At 47.5% G+C, this 19,296-nt stretch overlaps 2 protein-coding genes across 2 annotated transcripts; both read right to left on the reverse strand.

Moving 5' to 3' along the window:
- Positions 1–1,305: 1,305 nt before the first annotated feature.
- Positions 1,306–12,111, reverse strand: LOC132394843 (E3 ubiquitin-protein ligase TRIM39-like). The gene is made up of 4 exons (XM_059971249.1): positions 12,004–12,111; positions 10,974–10,996; positions 10,759–10,877; positions 1,306–1,904 (listed from the first exon to the last, which is right to left on the reverse strand). The coding sequence occupies exons 1-4, from the start codon at positions 12,109–12,111 to the stop codon at positions 1,372–1,374; spliced, it is 783 nt and encodes a 260-aa protein (XP_059827232.1). The 3' UTR covers positions 1,306–1,371.
- On the reverse strand, positions 11,342–18,746 carry LOC132394678 (E3 ubiquitin-protein ligase TRIM52-like). Its single transcript, XM_059971048.1, has 3 exons — positions 18,259–18,746; positions 18,086–18,181; positions 11,342–12,237 (listed from the first exon to the last, which is right to left on the reverse strand). The coding sequence occupies exons 1-3, from the start codon at positions 18,667–18,669 to the stop codon at positions 12,199–12,201; spliced, it is 546 nt and encodes a 181-aa protein (XP_059827031.1). The 5' UTR covers positions 18,670–18,746; the 3' UTR covers positions 11,342–12,198.
- Positions 18,747–19,296: the final 550 nt, after the last annotated feature.

Here is a 19,296-nt window from a genome sequence, read left to right on the forward strand (position 1 = left end):
CCATCACCCACACACTCCTCCCCACCCTCCATCTGCCCATCACCCACACACTCCTCCCCACCCTCTCCATCTGACCATCACTCACACACTCCTCCCCACCCTCTCCATCTGCCCATCACCCACACACTCCTCCCCACCCTCTCCATCTGACCATCACCCACACACTCCTCCCCACCCTCTCCATCTGACCATCACCCACACACTCCTCTCCACCCTCTCCATCTTCTCATCACCCACACACTCCTCCCCACCCTCTCCTTCTGCCCATCACCCACACACTCCTCCCCACCCTCCATCTGCCCATCACCCACACACTCCTCCCCACCCTCTCCATCTGACCATCACTCACACACTCCTCCCCACCCTCTCCATCTGCCCATCACCCACACACTCCTCCCCACCCTCTCCATCTTCTCATCACCCACACACTCCTCCCCACCCTCTCCTTCTGCCCATCACCCACACACTCCTCCCCACCCTCCATCTGCCCATCACCCACACACTCCTCCCCACCCTCTCCATCTGACCATCACTCACACACTCCTCCCCACCCTCTCCATCTGCCCATCACCCACACACTCCTCCCCACCCTCTCCATCTGACCATCACCCACACACTCCTCCCCACCCTCTCCATCTGCACATCACCCACACACTCCTCCCCACCCTCTCCATCTGCCCATCACCCACACACTCCTCCCCACCCTCTCCATCTGACCATCACCCACACACTCCTCCCCACCATCTCCATCTGCCCATCACCCACACACTCCTCCCCCACCCTCTCCATCTGCCCATCACCCACACACTCCTCCCCACCCTCTCCATCTGCCCATCACCCACACACTCCTCCCCACCTCCCTCCCTTTACTCTGGGGTCACTTTCCCCTCCTGTCAGATTCCAAAATCTTCTGCCCTTTGTTACTGACACCTCTCACCTCCCAATTTCTGACACATTTCCACCCGTCCCTCATCTGTCACCCCTCCCTCAGCTATTACCCCTCACCTGGATCCACCCCTCACCTGCCCATTTCCCTCCATAAATGTTACCGGACACGCTGGGAGACCCAGGCTCTGGGAGTCCCGTGTTACCAAGTTTCACCCTGCCCTCCCTCTCCCAGTCAGTATCACCCCCACTTGCCCCAGTTACCCTGTCAGTCCCGGTGGGCTTTAGCACCCGGGGGAGCCGGGGAGCTCAGGACCCGCCGCCCGCGGCTGCTGCTGAATCCGCAGTGTTTCTGTTCCGTTGACGGATGCGGTAAACCAGTTAAAATTAATGGATCGATAATTTTCACATCGTGTTTATTTCACTCTCCGCACATTTATATTTACACTGACTGACTCCTGACACCGGTCCCGGGACCCGACCCGTTTACAGACCCGCAGCGGAACCGGAACAGATTCTCAGCCACTGGTTTTTATATCCAAACCCGAAGTAAGGATAAAGTTTCTCCGTGACTTTATTCCCAGTGAAGGTGTGGAGATGGTACTTGGTCTCCGCGTTGTAAAATGAAACTGTCCCGGACTCGTAACTGAGATAAACTCCCACCCTCCCGGGGATGGGACCGGCAGGGAGACGGGACACAGGGGAGGTGTAAACCCACATCCCGTCATAAAACCGCCCGATGGTCCAGCATCCGGTCTCCGGACTCAGTGTGACCGCTCCCTTCCTCTCCACAGACTCTGCGGCGACTCCCAGATCCCAACACCGATTCCCCGTCACCTCCACCTCCCAGTAATGTCTCCCCGATGTGAATCCCTCCGATCCCAGCACACAAGCCCAGTATGTGAACCTCTTCCCGGTGTCAGGGAGATTCCTCCGGGTCCCGGTCCGTCTCACACTCTTCCGATCCTCAGACACCTCGAGCCACGGATTCGCCGTTTCCACATCCAGGGTGACAGAGACTGGGGGGAGAAGCAGAGAATTAGAGAGTCCCCGGAGATCGGGGGGAGACTCGGACAGGGCGGCCCCGGGATCGGGGGGAGACTCGGGCAGCGCGGCCCCGGGTTCGGGGGGAGACTCGGGCAGCGCGGCCCCGGTTACCGGGGGGGGAGACTCGGGCAGCGCGGCCCCGGGATCGGGGGGAGACTCGGGCAGCGCGGCCCCGGGACCGGGGGGAGACTCGGGCAGCGCGGCCCCGGGGATCGGGGGGGAGACTCGGGCAGCGCGGCCCCGGGACCGGGGGGAGACATGGGCAGCGCAGCCCCGGGGATCGGGGGAGACTCGGGCAGCGCGGCCCCGGGATCGGGGGGAGACTAGGGCAGCGCAGCCCCGGGGATCGGGGGGGGGGCGGGAAGACTCGGACAGCGCGGCCCCGGGGATCGGGGGGAGACTCGGGCTGCGCGGCCCCGGGACCGGGGGAGACTCGGGCAGCGCGGCCCCGGGATCGGGGGGAGACTCGGGCAGCGCGGCCCCGGGGATCGGGGGGAGACTCGGGCAGCGCGGCGCCGGGATCGGGGGGAGACTCGGGCAGCGCGGCCCCGGGGATCGGGGGGAGACTCGGGCAGCGCGGCCCCGGGATCGGGGGGAATGACTCGGACAGCGCGGCCCCGGGATCGGGGGGAGACTCGGGCATCTTCTCGATGTTTTTCCTCGACCTGGAGGATCAACAAACACAAAATTCTGGAGGATCTCAGCGGTCAAGCAGCGTGTGATAAGGGAGATGTCCAGTCGGTGTGTCAAGCCAAGACATTACCTCACGAACGGAAAGAAAGACGGGAGATCGCAGTGGAAACAGGTATGAGGAAGGGGTGGAGCAACAACTGGATCCAGATGAGGATGGGGTGAGTAAACACTGGAGGCATTTAAAGAGGCAGAATTCATCCGTGCCGACCAACTCGCTTGAATGAACTAGTTTCATTTACCTGTATTTGCCCATTGTTCCTTTAACCCTTTCCCACCCACGTACCTGTCCAGATGTCTTTTAAATCATTGTAACTGTATCCACCTCTACATTTTCCTTTAGCAACCTCCTGAGCTCCAGGAAAAAGACCAAGAATATTCAGCCTCTCCTTATAACCCAAACTCTCCAGTCCCAGTAACATCCTTGTAAATCTGTTTTATACCCTCTCAGTTTAATGACATCCTTCCTGTAGAAAGATAACCAGAACTGTACAGGGTGATCAAAATCATAAAGACAAGAAAGTCTGCAGATGCTGGAAATCCAAAGCAACACACACAAAACCCTGGCCCAAATCATCAACTGTTTATTCAAATCCATATATGCTGCCTGACCTGCTGAGTTCCTCCAGCAATTTGTGTGTGTTACACTGCTCCAAATGTGGCCTTCCCAATGTCTTGTACACTCATAACGTGACGTCCCAGATCCTGTACTCAGTATTCTGACTGATGAAGACAATCAGCTCCTGGTCTCTCTGTTCCACAACACTCTCCAGGGCCCCCGATTGATGTGTAAATCCTGTCCTGGTTCACCTTCCAAAATGCAACACCCTCATCTCTCTGAATTAAAATTTCCTCCGGGTGCTCCCGATTCATCCCTCACATTGGGGAGGAGTGGACAGCGAGGAAGACCATCATTACTTGCAGTGGGATCTGGAGCAGCTGGGAAAATGGGCTGAAAAGTGTCAGCTGGAATTTAATGCAGACAAGTGTGAGCTGTTGCTCTTCGGTAGGACCCCAGTGTCGGTCTTTCACAGTGAATGGTCGGGCACTGAGGACTCTGTTCCACAGCAGATCTGGGAACACAGGTCCAGAATACACCAAAAGTGGTGTTACAGGTAGATGGATGTTATGTTGAAGTAGTATGAGACCTGGGGTCGTCTAATTTGGGATATTGTGTACAGTTTTGGTCACCTACCTACAGGAAGGATGTAAACAAGTTTGAAAGAGCACGGAGAAAATTTCCAGGGATGTAGCTGGGACTGGAGGACCTGAGTCATGAGGAAAGATTGAATAGTTTAGGACTTTATTCCTGTAACTTAGAAGACTGAGGGGAGATTTGATAGTATACAAAATTATGAGGGGTATAGATAGGGTAAATGCAAGCAGACTTTTTCCACAGAGGGTGTGTGGGATTACAACCAGAGGTCATGGGTTAAAGGTAAAAGATGAAAAGTTTAAGGGGAACATGAGGGGAAACTGCTTCATTCAGAGGGTTGTGAGAGTGTGGAACCAGCTGCCAGCCCAAGTGGTACATGCCAGCTCGATTTAAGCATTTAAGAGAAGATTGGACTGTACATGGACGGTCGGAGTTGGAGGACCATGGTCCCGGTGCAGGTCGATGGGAGCAGCTAGTTTAAATGCTTCGGTACAGACCAGATGGGCTGAAGGGCCTGTGCTGTTAGTTTCTATCACTCTGTGACGCTCGTACAAAGACATAACGGTTTGTAGGTTAAATGGTCATTGTACATTGCCCCGTGATTAGGCTGGTTTTAAATAGTTGGGGTGCTGGGTGGAGCGGGTCATTGGTCTGGACAGCCTGTTTCACACTGTCTCTAAATAAATAAATAACCTCTTCACTGTCCATGAAACCACCAATTTTAGAGTCCTTCACAAACCTACTAAACACGTCACCTACATTCTCTCCAAATCATTCATATGAATGATGTAAAACAGTGGACCCAGCACCGATCCCTGCAGAACAACCACTGGTCACGGGACTCCACCCAGACAACTCTGCATCCTATTCCAGATCGTACTGTATCCCATGTGATCTAACTCTCTGCGACCTTGTCAAATCCCTCGCTAAACTCCATGGAGACGACATCTACTGCACTTTCATCAGCTGTAATTTATTTATTGAGATACAGCACGGAATAGGCCCTTCCGGCCCTTTGACCCCCACCACCCAGCAACCCGATTTAATCCGAGCCTGACCATGGGACAAGTTACAATGACCCCCACCACCCAGAAACCCGATTTAATCCGAACCTGACCATGGGACAAGTTACAATGACCCCCACCACCCAGAAACCCGATTTAATCCGAGTCTGACCATGGGACAAGTTACAATGACCCCCACCACCCAGAAACCCGATTTAATCAAGCCTGACCATGGAACAAGTTACAATGACCCCACCACCCAGAAACCCGATTTAATCGAGCCTGACCATGGGATAAGTTACATTGACCCCCACCACCCAGAAACCTGATTTAATCCGAGCCTGACCATGGGATAAGTTACAATGACCCCCACCACCCAGAAACCCGATTTAATCAAGCCTGACCATGGAACAAGTTACAATGACCCCACCACCCAGCCACCCCGATTTAATCCGAGCCTGACCATGGGACAAGTTACAATGACCCCCACCACCCAGAAACCCGATTTAATCGAGCCTGACCATGGGACAAGTTACAATGACCCCCACCACCCAGCAACCCTTGATTTAATCCGAGCCTGACCATGGAACAAGTTACAATGACCCCCACCACCCAGCAACCCCTGATTTAATCCGAGCTTGACCATGGGACAAGTTACATTGACCCCCACCACCCAGAAACCTGATTTAATCCGAGCCTGACCATGGGACAAGTTACAATGACCCCCACCACCCAGAAACCCGATTTAATCCGAGCCTGACCATGGGACAAGTTACAATGACCCCCACCACCCAGCAACCCCTGATTTAATCCGAGCCTGACCATGGGACAAGTTACAATGACCCCCACCACCCAGAAACCCGATTTAATCGAGCCTGACCATGGAACAAGTTACAATGACCCCCACCACCCAGCAACCCCCGATTTAATCCGAGCCTGACCATGGGACCAGTTACAATGACCCCCAACACCCAGCAACCCCCGATTTAATCCGAGCCTGACCATGGGACAAGTTACAATGACCCCCAACACCCAGCAACCCCCGATTTAATCCGAGCCTGACCATGGGACAAGTTACAATGACCCCCACCACCCAGCAACCCCTGATTTAATCCGAGCCTGACCATGGGACAAGTTACAATGACCCCCACCACCCAGAAACCCGATTTAATTGAGCCTGACCATGGAACAAGTTACAATGACCCCCACCACCCAGCAACCCCCGATTCAATCCGAGCCTGACCATGGGACAAGTTACAATGACCCCCAACACCCAGCAACCCCCGATTTAATCCGAGCCTGACCATGGGACAAGTTACAATGACCCCCACCACCCAGCAACCCCTTTTGTTACTTTTGTGGGAAGCCTGGTCATGCGGCATCCAATTGTTTTGCAATGAAAAGGGAAAAAGGGACAGAGAGAGAGAAAACCCCAAATGCCTGCGTTCAGACGGTTAAAACACCGCTGAAGAAGGAGGGGTCTGACCTAGTTCAAGAGGGACTTGAGAGATTTATTTCAAATGGGTTTGTGTCTGTGAAGGAGGGATCAACTCCGGTTCCAGTGAGAATCTGGAGAGATACTGGAGCTTTTCAGTCACTGATATTAAAGAGTGTTTTGGAGTTCGGTGCTAAAATGGAGATTTGAGAGTCGGCGGCGTTGAGAGTAAGTGTTCAGCACAGACTGGAAGGGCCGAGATGGCCTGTTTCCGTGCTGTAATTGTTATATGGTTATATGGTGGTGAATATTATCAAAGGTATTGGAAACGGAACTGAGACCGTGCCTTTGCATAAGATAATTCTGAAATGCGACTTGGTGTCTGGACCAGTCACAATAGGGGTGCGGTCTGAACTACCGATAGACAATGTTGATCTCGTACTCGGAAATGACCTTGCAGGTGGGGATGTTTACCCAGCAGTTCAGCTAGCCAGTGAGCCTGCTGCTGCTGACAGCCCGCCCATAGATGCTGATGTGTATCCCGCCTGCGTAGTCACTAGAAGCATGTCGGAAAAGGCTGCTGATGCTAATATTGATTTATCTAGACTTTCCTACTGTCCCTAAACCAACAGGACTTAGAGGGTAGTAAGGCTGAGGAGAGTAAGGAGGATGAGAAAGACGTCTTTACTGAGGAGGGAATTTATAGAAGAACTAAATAAAGATCCTGAAATTGTGGCTTTAAAAGAGAGAGCTCTCTCTGAGGATGAAATTCAGAAAGAGTCAGTGGGATATTACCTTAAAGATGGGGTGTTGATGAGGAAGTGGAGATCAGCCACTGTGCCTGCAAGTGAGGATTGGGCTATTGTGCATCAGGTAGTGGTTCCAAAAGTTTACAGGGCTTAAGTTTTAAACCTGGCCCATAAGATGCCTTTCGGTGGACATTTCGGAGTAAAGGAAACTGCACAGGATGATGAGGGAATTTTATTGGTGTAACGTGAGGAAAGATATTGTTAATTACTGTAGAGGGTGTCATACGTGCCAGGCGGTGGGAAAACCTAATCAGGCCATCCCTAAGGCACCACTTCGGCTGATACCTGCGTTTGGTGAACCATTTTCCAGGGTCATACTGGATTGTGTAGGTCCATTGCCAAAAACTGCAGCTGGTCATCAGTACTTGTTAACAATTACGTGTGCTGCATCTGGGCTCCCTGAAGCCGTGCCTCCAACTGTCTAACCTCAGCAACTTCCCTATAATACCACGGGCTCTTAACTTGGGAAACAGCCTCATGTGTGGCACCTTATCAAAGGCCTTCAGAAAGTCCAAATATACAACATCCACTACATCCCCTTTATCTATCCTACTTGTAATCTGCTCAAAGAATTCCACCAGGTTCGTCAGGCAGGATTTTCCCTGAAGGAAACCATGCTGACTTTATACCATCTTGTCCTGTGTCACCATGTGCTCCATCACCTCATCCTTAACAACTGACTCAAACATCTCAGCCACTGAGGTCAGGCTAACTGGTCTATAATTTCCTTTCCGCTGCCTTCCTCCTTTCTTAAAGAATTTTCCACTCCTTTGACACCATGCCAGACTCCAATAATTTTTGAAAGGTCATTTCTAATGCCACCATAATCTCTAATGCTACATCTTTCAGAAACCTAGGGTGCAGTTCCTGTGGTCCAGGTGACTTATGTACCTTTAGGTCTTTCAGCTTTTTGAGCACCTTCTCTCTTGTAATAGTAACAGCACCCACTTTTCTTCCTTCACACACAACATCAGGCATACTGTTAGTGTCTTCCACAGTGAAGACTGATGCAAAATAGTCATTTAGTTCATCCGCCACCTCCTTGTCCCCTGTTATTATTTTCCCTGCCTCATTTTCTGGCGGTCCCATATCCACTCTCATTTCTCTTTTATTTTTAACATACGTGAAAAAACTTTTACTATCCACTTTGATGTTATTTGCTAGCTTGCTTTCACATTTCATCTTTTCCTTTCCAATGATTTTTCTAGTTGCTCTCTGTAGGTTTTTAAAACCTTCCCGATCCACTATCATCCCACTAATTTTTGCTTTGTTATATGTCCTTTCTTTTGCTTTTACAATAGCTTTGACATCCCTTGTCAGTCATGGTTGTACCATTTTACATATTGAGTATTTCTTCACTGTTGGAAGAAATGAAAACATACTCACGTCCTGCAGCTTCCTCATTTCCCCAGAAACACACACCATTGCTGCTCTGCTGACATCCCTGCCAGCAGCTCTTTCCAATCTACTTTGGCCAACTCCTGTCTCATACCACTGTAATTTCCCTTACTCCACTGAAATACTGCTACATCAGCCTTTACTCTAGTGGTCACCAACCTTTTTAAGGCCAAGCTCCCCTACCTCGGTCATAGTCAAAGGTGACATTGACCCCCAGATTGATTAGTTACACACATGCACACTGGGGCAGAAAAGACCGGAAGTAAAACCCCGCAACCCAGAAGTAGAAATAATGTATAAACACCAGGGGTACACACCCTTTTTTGCACCGCGGACCGGTTTAATATTGACAATATTCTTGCCAACCAGCCGATGGGGTGGGGGGGTGGGGGTTGGGGATTAAGCACGACCGGAATACAGCGATACTCAAAGCAGGTTCCTTATGTCCAGTCCACAATTTAGTTTTTTTTGCGGCTCTCGGCACTTAGCTTTTGTCCCACTTGCTCACGTTTTCTCCACTCAAAAAACTCAGCGGGTTTGTCTTCAAGTGCGAGGTGCTTGGAATCATGGTACCGAAGCAGTTTTGAGGATTTCATTGCCTCATTAGACAGCCTCCAGGCCCAAACTGCAGCCTCCGCCTGCCCGTCGCCAATCCAGTATAGCTGATCCCCTCGTGGGCTCAATGACAAACTGCTTTAAATGCCATCTCTTAGGGATTCAACAGACTCACTCTTGAGATCCATTATCAGCCTGATTTTCCCAATGGACCTGCATGTTAAAATCTCCCATGACTACCAGAACATTGCCCTTTTGACACAGCTTTTCTATCTCCTGTTGTAATCTGTGGTCCACCGCCCAGCTCTGTTGGAGGCCTGTATATAACTGCCATCAAGGTCTTTTTAACCTTGCTGTTTCTGAACTCAACCCACAAGTATTCAATGTCTTCTGATCCAATGTCATATCGTTCTACTGATTTGATGCCATTCTTTACCAGTAGAGCCACACCACCCCCTCTGCCTACCTTCCTATCACTCCGATATAATGTATAACCTTGGACATTCAGATCCCAACTACAACCATCCTTCAGCCACAATTCAGTGATGGCTACAACATCATACCTGGCAATCGGTAATCGTGCAACAAGATCACCCACTTTATTTCTTATACTACATGCATTTAGAGACAACAGCTTGAGTATCGTATTTATTGTCCTTTCTGATTCTGCATTCCTAAAGTTTTGATACTAAGCCTGTTGGCTGCAACTGAGTTCCATCACCTGTCTGTCCTTCCTGACAGTCTGACTGCAGGCTATCATTACCATTTTTACCATCCGTCCTATCCTGAGTCCCTTCACTCCAGTTCCCACCCCCCTACAAAATTAGTTTAAACCCTCCCCAACAGCTCTAACAAACCTGCCCGCAAGAATATTGGTCCCCCTCGGGTTCAGGTGCAACCCATCACTTCTCATCAGGTCATACCTCCCCCAGAAGAGATCTCAATGATCCAAGAACCTGAAGCCTGCCCCCTGCACCAGCTTCTCAGCCACACATTTACCTGCCAGATCACCCTGTTTCTACCCTCACTGGCACGTGGCACAGGCAGCAATCCAGAAATTGGTACCCAGGAGGTCCTAATTTCTGGATTAGAGAGAGGCAAGAGTGGATATCGGACTGCTGGAAAACAATGCTGGAGAGGTAGTAATGGGGGGACAATGAAAGCGTGGATGAACTGAAGACGTATTTTGCATCGGTCTTCACTGTGGAAGACACTAGCAGTATGGTGGAAGTTCCAAGTGTCAGGCGACGTGAAGTTAGCATTACTAGAGAACAGGTTCTTGGGAAATGGGAAGATCTTTAGGTAGCTGTCACCTGGACTAGATAGTGTACATGCCAGAGTTCAGAAAGAGGTGGCTGAAGAGATCGTGGAGGCATTTGTAATGATCCTTCAAGGATCACTAGATTCTTCAATGGTTCTGGAAGAATGGAAATTTGAAAATGTCACTCCACTGTTCAAGAAGAGAGAGCGAATAAAGGAAACTCTAGGCCAGTTAGTCTGACCTCAGTGGCTGGGAAGATGGTGAAGTTGATTATTAAGGAGGAGTTATCAGGGAACTTGGAGGCACATGATAAAATAGGCCATGGTTTCCTCAAGGGAAAATCCTGCCTGACAAATCAGCTGGAATTCTTTGAAGAAATAACAAGCCAGATAAACAAAAGAGAATCAGTTGATGTTGTGTACTTGGATTTTCAGAAGGACTTTGACAAGCCATATTTGGCATCTAATTATGACTTAGTAGTGTCTCATAAACAAGCACAAATGAATCTTATGTTTTACCGTGTTTAATGCCGCCAATCACTTCTTCCGATGCTATGTCGAGCAAATAGGGGTGATCGAATTTTTCAACCAATTGGGCACCATCTGTCACTGACAATGTCTGGGTATCATCACTCATCCTGTAAATATTATACATCTGGTTATAAACTGAACATCAGTGATACTTGAACTATTTTACAAATCCATACAGAGTTTCAGTAAAGACCATGTCCTACCTCCTCTTCCGACGAGCTTCCTCCTGAAATAAATCAAACACAGATCTCAATTGACTGAGACTGACCGTCAGCATCCGAGACAAGCAGGAATCTGAGACAAGTTATTAAAAACTGCCGAAAATTCTCACTTAACTTTCCCACTAACATGAACGGAGAAAGAGGGACATTGAACCATGGGAGAAAGTACAAGGAATATTTATGAGAATTCTACGATAACTGAGAGAAGGAACTCACAGGAGAGACTGGACAGGTTTTAAGATTCTGAATGTATTTGATCGAAAATATTTCTGCTTGTGTGGAGACAATAAGTCAAAGATAAAAATATCAGTTGGTCGTTAATAGATCCCACAAGAAATGTCATGAAGAGAATGTGGAACTCACTGCTACAGGAATGGCTGAAGTGGAACAGCAGAGATTGAATGTAATGAGGGACCATGGAGTTGGGGACACTGTTACTGGGTGTGGTGAGTAGGTGGGAGGAGGCTTGTGCACCAGGGAAACTGATAGGAGAGAATGGACAGAAAGTCCTGTCTCTGATGAAAATGGGATATAATCTGATGAAGAATATTTCTGAAAAACAAAAGACAGTGCAAAATTCTCCAAAACAATGAACCTGATACAAACCAGATATAGATGGTAAATCCAATGTGTAGGTCACATTCTGGAATTCAACTTCAGTTCCCACTGATCAACAGAGAGACCCTCACACCCACTGCACCAGACACACTCACAGTCTGTGACTGCAATGGGATGTTACTCTGAGTCTTAGGGGATATTATACGTGGGAATCACAGAAGTGATCACTGGCTCAGTGCGACGATCAGAGTAAACATTCCCGAGAATAATGCAGACTGTCCAGCGATGTACAGATGTTGTGAGAGGCCGGTTTGGAGACAACAACCCTGAATAGTCAAAACATCCATCTGGTTTCAATCAGTTTACAACTCCAGTATCAGTAAATCCCACACTGAGTTAGAATACATCATTTTGTGACTATGTACTTTTACAGGACCAAACTGAAATCTCTCACCATGAGGAATATGATATTGTCTTGTTGATCCATCTGTTCCTGTAACTTTGAGATTTCCTTGTAGATGGCATTTAAATTCTCTTGAATTACTTGAAGATTTTTCTCCATTGGATTTAGAATCCTCTCCTCTTCTTCTCTGATATCTCGGAGTGCACGCTGCTCTTTCTAGGTGATAATCCGGCGCAGTTCATCAAACTAGGATGTTATCTGGGACTGAACACTTTGTGACTGTTCCTGTCGAAGGAAAGGAGAGGCTGGTTTATTATTTGGCCCTGATGTATTTCCTTATGATATGGAAGGGTCTGTCCAGCCCACTATCATCCAAGAGGACCACAACCTTGCCGTTGGGTTTGGAGGCTTGTGTGCCTCAATGACCCAAAGAACTCTGTTGGCTGGAATCTGGGCTTTATGCTTTGACTCTTGGTGGGGTCACAACAGTCAAAACATCTGTCTGGTTTAAATCAGTTTTCAACTACATTGTCTGTAAATCCCACATTGAGTTGATTGTCGGCTAAAAGAAGGTACCGGTTACTGAGAGAACGTGCAAACTCCACGCAGACAGCACTGGAGGTCAGGATCGATCCCAGGTTACTGATTTGATCATTCTGACCCAATCTGAACTGGAATTTTCCTACCGAACAAAAAATCTTTTATCCAATTAAAAACTTTTCCACCAACCCCCCATCTTGTGCAGTTTGTGCATCATGTCATGGGCTTTTTCTATGTCAAAATACACTGCAACTACTGACTCTATTTGCCCGAGCCTTTCTTATTTCAGTCTCTAACCTTATCACTGAGTCTATGGAATTCCTTCCTTTCCTAAAACCACTCTGATAACTTGCCAGCATTCCTCTCTTCTCAAGCTGATATGATAACTTTTCTGTTATCATATTTTCCATGATCTTGCATATATTTGACGTTAATGCTATTGGCCTGTAGCTGGTGTGTTTTGACGGGTCTTTGCCAGGTTTCCTTATTGGAATTACTACTGCTTCTTTCCACGCACTTGCTAATCTTACCTCCTCCCACAATCTGTTGTAAAGATGCAGCAACTTCAAGAGCGCTCCTTAGCCTAGATCTTTTTTAGCATAACATAGGCACACCTCAGGGTAGTGTGATTAGTCTGATACTTTTCATCATTATGTCTTCATAGAGGTACCAGTGGAGATAGGTAGGTCTCTGTTTGCGGATGATGGGGCCTTGTGGAAAAGAGGTAGGAACATGGAGCATATAATCAGGAAGCAACAAGGAACAATTGATGACGTGGTGGAGTGGAGTTATGATTGGGGTTGCCCCCTAACTCTCAACTCACGTCTTCTTGTATGAATCTCCCCTATTCTCAATGGAAAAAGCCTATCAACATCAACTCTATCTAGCCCCCTCATAATTTTAAATACCTCTATCAAGTCCCCCCTCAACCTTCTACATTCCAAAGAATAAAGTTCTAACTTGGTCAACCTTTCTCTGCAACATAGGTGTTGAAACCCAGGTAACATTCTAGTAAATCTTCTCTGTACTCACTCTATTTAGTTGATATCTTTCCTATAATTCAGTGACCAGAACTGTACACAATACTCCAAATTTGGCATCACCAATGCCTTGTACAATTTTAACAGTACAGCCCAACTCCTATACTCAAAGTTCTGATTTATAAAGGCCAGCACACCAAAAACTTTCTTCCCCACCCTATCCACATGAGATTCCACCTTCAGGGAACTATGCACCATTATTCCTAGATCACTCTGTTCTACTGCATTCTTCAATGCCCTACCATTCACCATGTATGTCCTATTTTGATTATTCCTACCAAAATGTAGCACCTCACACTTATCAGCATTATACTCCATCTGCCATTGTTCAGCCCACTCTTTTAACTGGCCTAAATCTGTCTGCAACCTTTGAAAATCTACTTCATTATCCACAACACCATATCATCTGCACACTTACTAATCCAATTTACCACCCCATCATGCAGATCATTAATGTATATGACAAACAACATTGGACCCAGTACAGATCCCTGAGGCACACCACTAGTCACCGGCCTCCAACCTGACAAACAGTTATCCACCACTACTCTCTGGTATCTCCCATCCAGCCACTGTTGAATCCATTTTACTACTTCACTATTAGTACCTAACAATTGAACCTTCCTAACTAACCTTTCATGCGGAACCTTGTCAAAGGCCTTACTGAAGTCCATATAGGCAACGTCCACTGCTTTACCCTCGTCAATTTTCCTGTAACCTCTTCAAAAAATTTAATAAGATTTGTCAAACATGACCTTCCACGCACAAATCCATGTTGACTGTTCCTAATCAGACCCTGTCTATACAGATAATTATATATACCATCTCTAAGAATACTTTCCATTAATTTACCCACCACTGACGTCAAACTTACAGGCCTAGGTTTACCCTGAGAACCCTTTTAAACAATGGAACAACATGAGCAATACACCAATCCTCCGGCACCATTCCCGTTTCTAATGACAAAATATTTCTGTCAGAGCCCCTGCTATTTCTACACTAACTTCCCTCAAGGTCCTAGGGAATAACCTGTCAGGACCCAGAGATTTATCCACTGTTATATTCCTTAAAAGCGTCAGCACTTCCTTCTCTTTAATTGTCATAGTTTCCATAGCTTCCCTGCTTATTTCCCTTACCTTATGCAATTCAATATCCTTCTCCTTTGTGAATACCGAAGAAAAGAAATTGTTCAAAATCTCCCCCATCTCTTTTGGCTCCACACATAGCTGTCCACTCAGATTCTCTAAGGGACCAATTTTATCCCTCACTATCCTTTTGCCATTAATATAGCTGTAGAAACCCTTTAGATTTACTTTCACCAAAGCAACCTCATATCTTCTTTTAGCTTTTCTAATTTCTTTCTTAAGATTCTTTTTACATTCTTTATATTCCTCGAGCACCTCATTTACTCCACGCTGCCTATATTTATTGTAGATCTCTCTCTTTTTCCGAACCAAGTTTCCAATATCCCTTGAAAACCATGGCTCTCTCAAACTTCTAACCTTTCCTTTCAACCAAACAGGAACATAAAGATTCTGTACCCTCAAAATTTCACCTTTAAATGACCTCCATTTCTCTATTACATCCTTCCCATAAAACAAATTGTCCCAATCCACTCCTTCTAAATCCTTTCGCATCTCCTCAAAGTTACCCTTTCTCCAATCAAATATCTCAACCCTGGGTCCAGTCCTATCCTTCTCCATAATTATATTGAAACTAATGGCATTGTGATCACTGGACCCGAAGTGCTCCCCAACACATACCTCCGTCACCTCACCTATCTCATTCCCTAACAGGAGATCCAATACTGCCCCTTCTCTAGTCGGTACCTCTATGTACTGCTGCAAAAAACTATCCTGCACACATTTTACAAACTCCACAACATCCATCCCTTTTACAGAATGGGCTTCCCAGTCTATGTGTGGAAAATTAAAATCTCCCACAATCACAACCCTGTGCTTACTACAAATATCTGCTATCTCCTTACAAATTTGCTCCTCCAATTCTCACTCCCCATTAGGTGGTCTATAATACACCCCTATAAGTTTTACTACACCTTTCCCATTCTTCAATTTCACCAAATGGTCTCCCTAGACGAGCCCTCTAATCTATCCTGCCAGAGCACTGCTGTAATATTTTCACTGACAAGCAATACATCACCCCCTCCTCTGGCCCCTCCTATTCTATCACACCTGAAGCAACGAAATTCAGGAATATTTAGTTGCCAATCACTCCCCACCTGACACCATGTTTCACTAATAGCTACAACATCATATTTCCAGGTATCAATCCATGCTCTAAGCTCATCCACCTTTCTTAGAATGCTCCGAGCATTAAAATAGATGCATTTAAGAAATTCTCCACCTCTTCCTCTCTAGTTATCTCTGACAGTGCAAACAACTTTACTATCTTCTTTTTCTTCCTTCTCCCATACATCTGTTCCTACACTCTGGTTCCCCTCCCCCCCCCCCCCCGTATCTAGTTTAAATCCACTGGAGCCACTCTAGCAAACCTACCTGCAAGAATATTTGTTCCCCCTCCAGTTCAGATATTAACTGTCCCACCTTCCCTGGAAAACTGCCCAATTATCTATAAATCTGAAGCCCTCCCTCCTGCACCATGTCTTCAGCCACGTGTTGATCTGCACTATCTTACTATTTCTAAACCCACCTGCACGTGGCACTGGTAGAAATCCTGAGATTGCTCTCCTGGAGTTCCTGTCCTTTAACTTGGCACCTAGCTCCCTAAACTCACCTTTCAGGACCACCTCACTCTTCCTACTCACATCATTGGTCCCTACATGGCCGACGACATCCGGCTGTTCAACCTCCCTCTTGAGAATATTGAGAAGTCGATCCAAGGCACCAGGGAGGCAACAGACCATCCGGGATTCTCGATCTCTTCCACAGAACCTCCAATCTGTCCCCCTAACTATTGAATCCCCTAACACCACTGCTCTCCTCTTTTCCCTCCCTCCCTTCTGAGCTGAGGGTCCAGTCTCGGTGTCAGAGACGCAACCACTGCAACTTGTCCCTGGTAGGTCATCCCCACCAACAGTATCCAAAACGGTATACTTATTATTGATGGGAACAGCCACAGGGGTGCTCTGCTCTTCCTGTCTAATCCCCTTCCCTCCCCTGACAGTCACTCAGCTACCTGTCTCCTGACTCTTAGGGTTGACTATCTCCCTGTAACTCCTGATTTTTTTCTGCCAAATGATCCGAAGTTCATCCAGCTCCAGTTCATTAACTCGGTTTGTCAGGAGCTGCAGCTGGATGCACCTTTCACAGGTGTAGTCATCAGGGACAGCTGTGCTCGCCCTGACTTCCCACATACTGCAAACGAAGCACTCAACTGCCCTAACTGCTGCCTCCATTACCTACTCCTAATCTAATTAGAGTAATTAAAGGAGCTTACCCGGCCTTTCCTCACCTGGAGTGAAGCTCGTACTCAGCCTCTGCTCGCTTTTTAAATTCCCCCGCTGATCTCAGAGGCCGTACTTCACGTGCTTGCGCAGTCGTGCCCTGTTCAACCTCCCCTCTGCCTGTTCTCGCCGAACCCTGATTGAGCCAAAGCCAAAGCCCAAACTGATATGTTCAGATTCATCCTCGGTTCCAGCAAGTTTAAAGTCTTCTCACTCAAACATCCGGCAAAATGTACGTTATGAAGTCCTTCAGTCAGTCACAAGAGTTACAGATCAGGGAGGTCAGGTAAAATTTCTACAGGTTCCAGCTCATGTAGGGGTGAAGGGGAATGAGAGGGTGGATGAGTTGGCAAAGAGAGCATTAAAGAAAGAAAATATAGAAATGCACATTAGTATCAGCAAAGCAGAGGCTAAGTGTGTAATCTGGAAAAAATCATCCAAATGTGGCAAGAAAGATGGGACAGAGAGGGGAAAGGGAGGCATGTATATCAAATACAAAAGAGTGTTACAGGGACTAGGGTAGGCAGTGGATACAGAATAGAGGAAACTGTGTGGACTAGTTTCAGGTTGGGGCACTGTGCACTAAACAAAACATTGTAAATGATAGGGACACACCAGACAGGTTTGTGTGAGGAATGTCAGGAAGAGGAGCAAGTAGAACATGTAATTCTGAGTTGCAGGAAGTTTAGGATACAGAGAGAGATGATGACAATTAATCTAAGGGAATTGGGGGTGCAGGAATTCACATTAAAAGGGTTACTGGGCATGGGTGAGAGGGCACAGGTCTGGGTACTTTTAGCTTTCTTAAGGGATACAGGGTTTTTTTATAGGATTATGATGAATAAGCAGGATTATGGTACTAGGATGGCCAAAGAAAGAAAGATAAAGTGTAGTTTAGGGTATGTGTGTGTATGTGTATGTGTACGGGAGAAGGCATTTCATATGTTAAGTCTATCGTCTGATCCGCACTCCGGAGCAGAAGGTGGCGGTAATGCACCATTAAGCTGGGTGCCAACCGCCGAAGAGAAGAAGATCATCCCAGGTTACTGGAGCTGCGATACTCTGCTATTCTTCATTAAAGGGAACAAGACTGCACAACGATTTTGGTAATTCTGCTCAGGAGCCTCACCCGAACTCCAGAAATCTTTTCTTTCTGTTGCTGCTCCATTTCCTGGAAGTCTGCTTGTCTTTTTGTGAGAGAGTCCAAGGAAGATTTAACCCGATCCTGGGAATTAAAGGAGGAATGGATTAGACAAAAAAAGACACAACATAAACAGACGATCGAAAGCGGGTTATTTTTACCTGGTAAATGTTAACGGCTTCTTTAACCGGCATGAAGTTGTGAGACTTGTGTTCCCGCGCATCTCTACAGATCAGGCAGATCAGAGTCTTGTCCGTCTCACAAAACAGCTTCAGTTCTTCCTCATGTTCCTCGCAGAAACGTTTACTTTCCTTCCCTTTCGGATTCAGGTGCAGTTTTCGAGCTTTTTCAACCAGTCTTGCTAACACCCGACTGGCCCTAAGGGTGCGGTCTGCAAACTCCTCTCTACATTCCGGGCAGGAGTTTCTCTCCTCCCTTTCCCAACACCGTGTGATGCAGGAGCGGCAGAAGTTGTGTCCACACTCCAGTGACACCGGATCGGTGAAGAAATCCAGGCAGATGGGACAAATTACCTCCTCGGTCCAACTCTCGACCTGTCCTTTCGAAGCCATGTTAACTCCCGGTACTTCCCGGTTCAGGATCCTTTCACTTTCGGGAGCTGCTGAACCCGGCAGTACCGGGAATGTCCACTAGGGGCGCTGCAGACTCGGGAATGAACAACGTTGCTCCAAGTGTTCTCTGGGCAGGAATCGCGGCAATTTCCACGTCAGGGTGGGATCAGAAACACATTAGAGAGTTCTGACTATAAATGAACCCGGAGCGCGGAGCCTGGTTCAGTGTAAAGTAGAACTGAAAGGGAATTCCTGCTCCATCCCCACTGAACTCGTGTCCTCATACATTGTCTCCATTCTAAACCCTTCAGGTCAATCCCTCCCAACCCACATCCGCGACATTTCTCATGCCCTCAATCTCCTCAGCAATTTTCAATTCCCTGGCACTGACCGCCTCATCTTCACCATGGATGTCCAGTTATAACTTCTATCCCCCATCAAGAAGGCCTTACAGCTCTCTGTTTCTTTCTCAATAAAAGAACAAACCAGTTCCCCTCCAGCTGGAAGGACTGGTGCTCACCCTCACCAATCTTCCTTCCGCTCCTCCACTTTCTCCAGACTCGATGGCTATCCACAGATATCTGCATGAGCCTCAGTAATGACTGTCTCTTTGTTGTTGACGTAGAA

This window comes from Hypanus sabinus, chromosome 5 (assembly GCF_030144855.1).
Source record: "Hypanus sabinus isolate sHypSab1 chromosome 5, sHypSab1.hap1, whole genome shotgun sequence".
NCBI classification, from domain to species: Eukaryota; Metazoa; Chordata; class Chondrichthyes; order Myliobatiformes; family Dasyatidae; genus Hypanus; species Hypanus sabinus.

What these genes read in the sequence shown, in the direction of transcription:
- LOC132394843 (XM_059971249.1), bottom strand. Translation starts at nt 12,111, where the DNA reads ATGGAGAAAAATCTTCAAGTAATTCAAGAGAATTTAAATGCCATCTAC. An exon ending in ACAATATCATATTCCTCATG is followed by an intron (nt 10,997 to 12,003) that starts GTGAGAGATTTC and finishes GATTTATTTCAG; the next exon opens with GAGGAAGCTCGTCGGAAGAG. An exon ending in GAAGCTCGTCGGAAGAGGAG is followed by an intron (nt 10,878 to 10,973) that starts GTAGGACATGGT and finishes TAATATTTACAG; the next exon opens with GATGAGTGATGATACCCAGA.
- LOC132394678 (XM_059971048.1), bottom strand. Translation starts at nt 18,669, where the DNA reads ATGGCTTCGAAAGGACAGGTCGAGAGTTGGACCGAGGAGGTAATTTGT. An exon ending in AAGCCGTTAACATTTACCAG is followed by an intron (nt 18,182 to 18,258) that starts GTAAAAATAACC and finishes TTTAATTCCCAG; the next exon opens with GATCGGGTTAAATCTTCCTT. An exon ending in AAAAGATTTCTGGAGTTCGG is followed by an intron (nt 12,238 to 18,085) that starts GTGAGGCTCCTG and finishes TTCCTTCGACAG; the next exon opens with GAACAGTCACAAAGTGTTCA.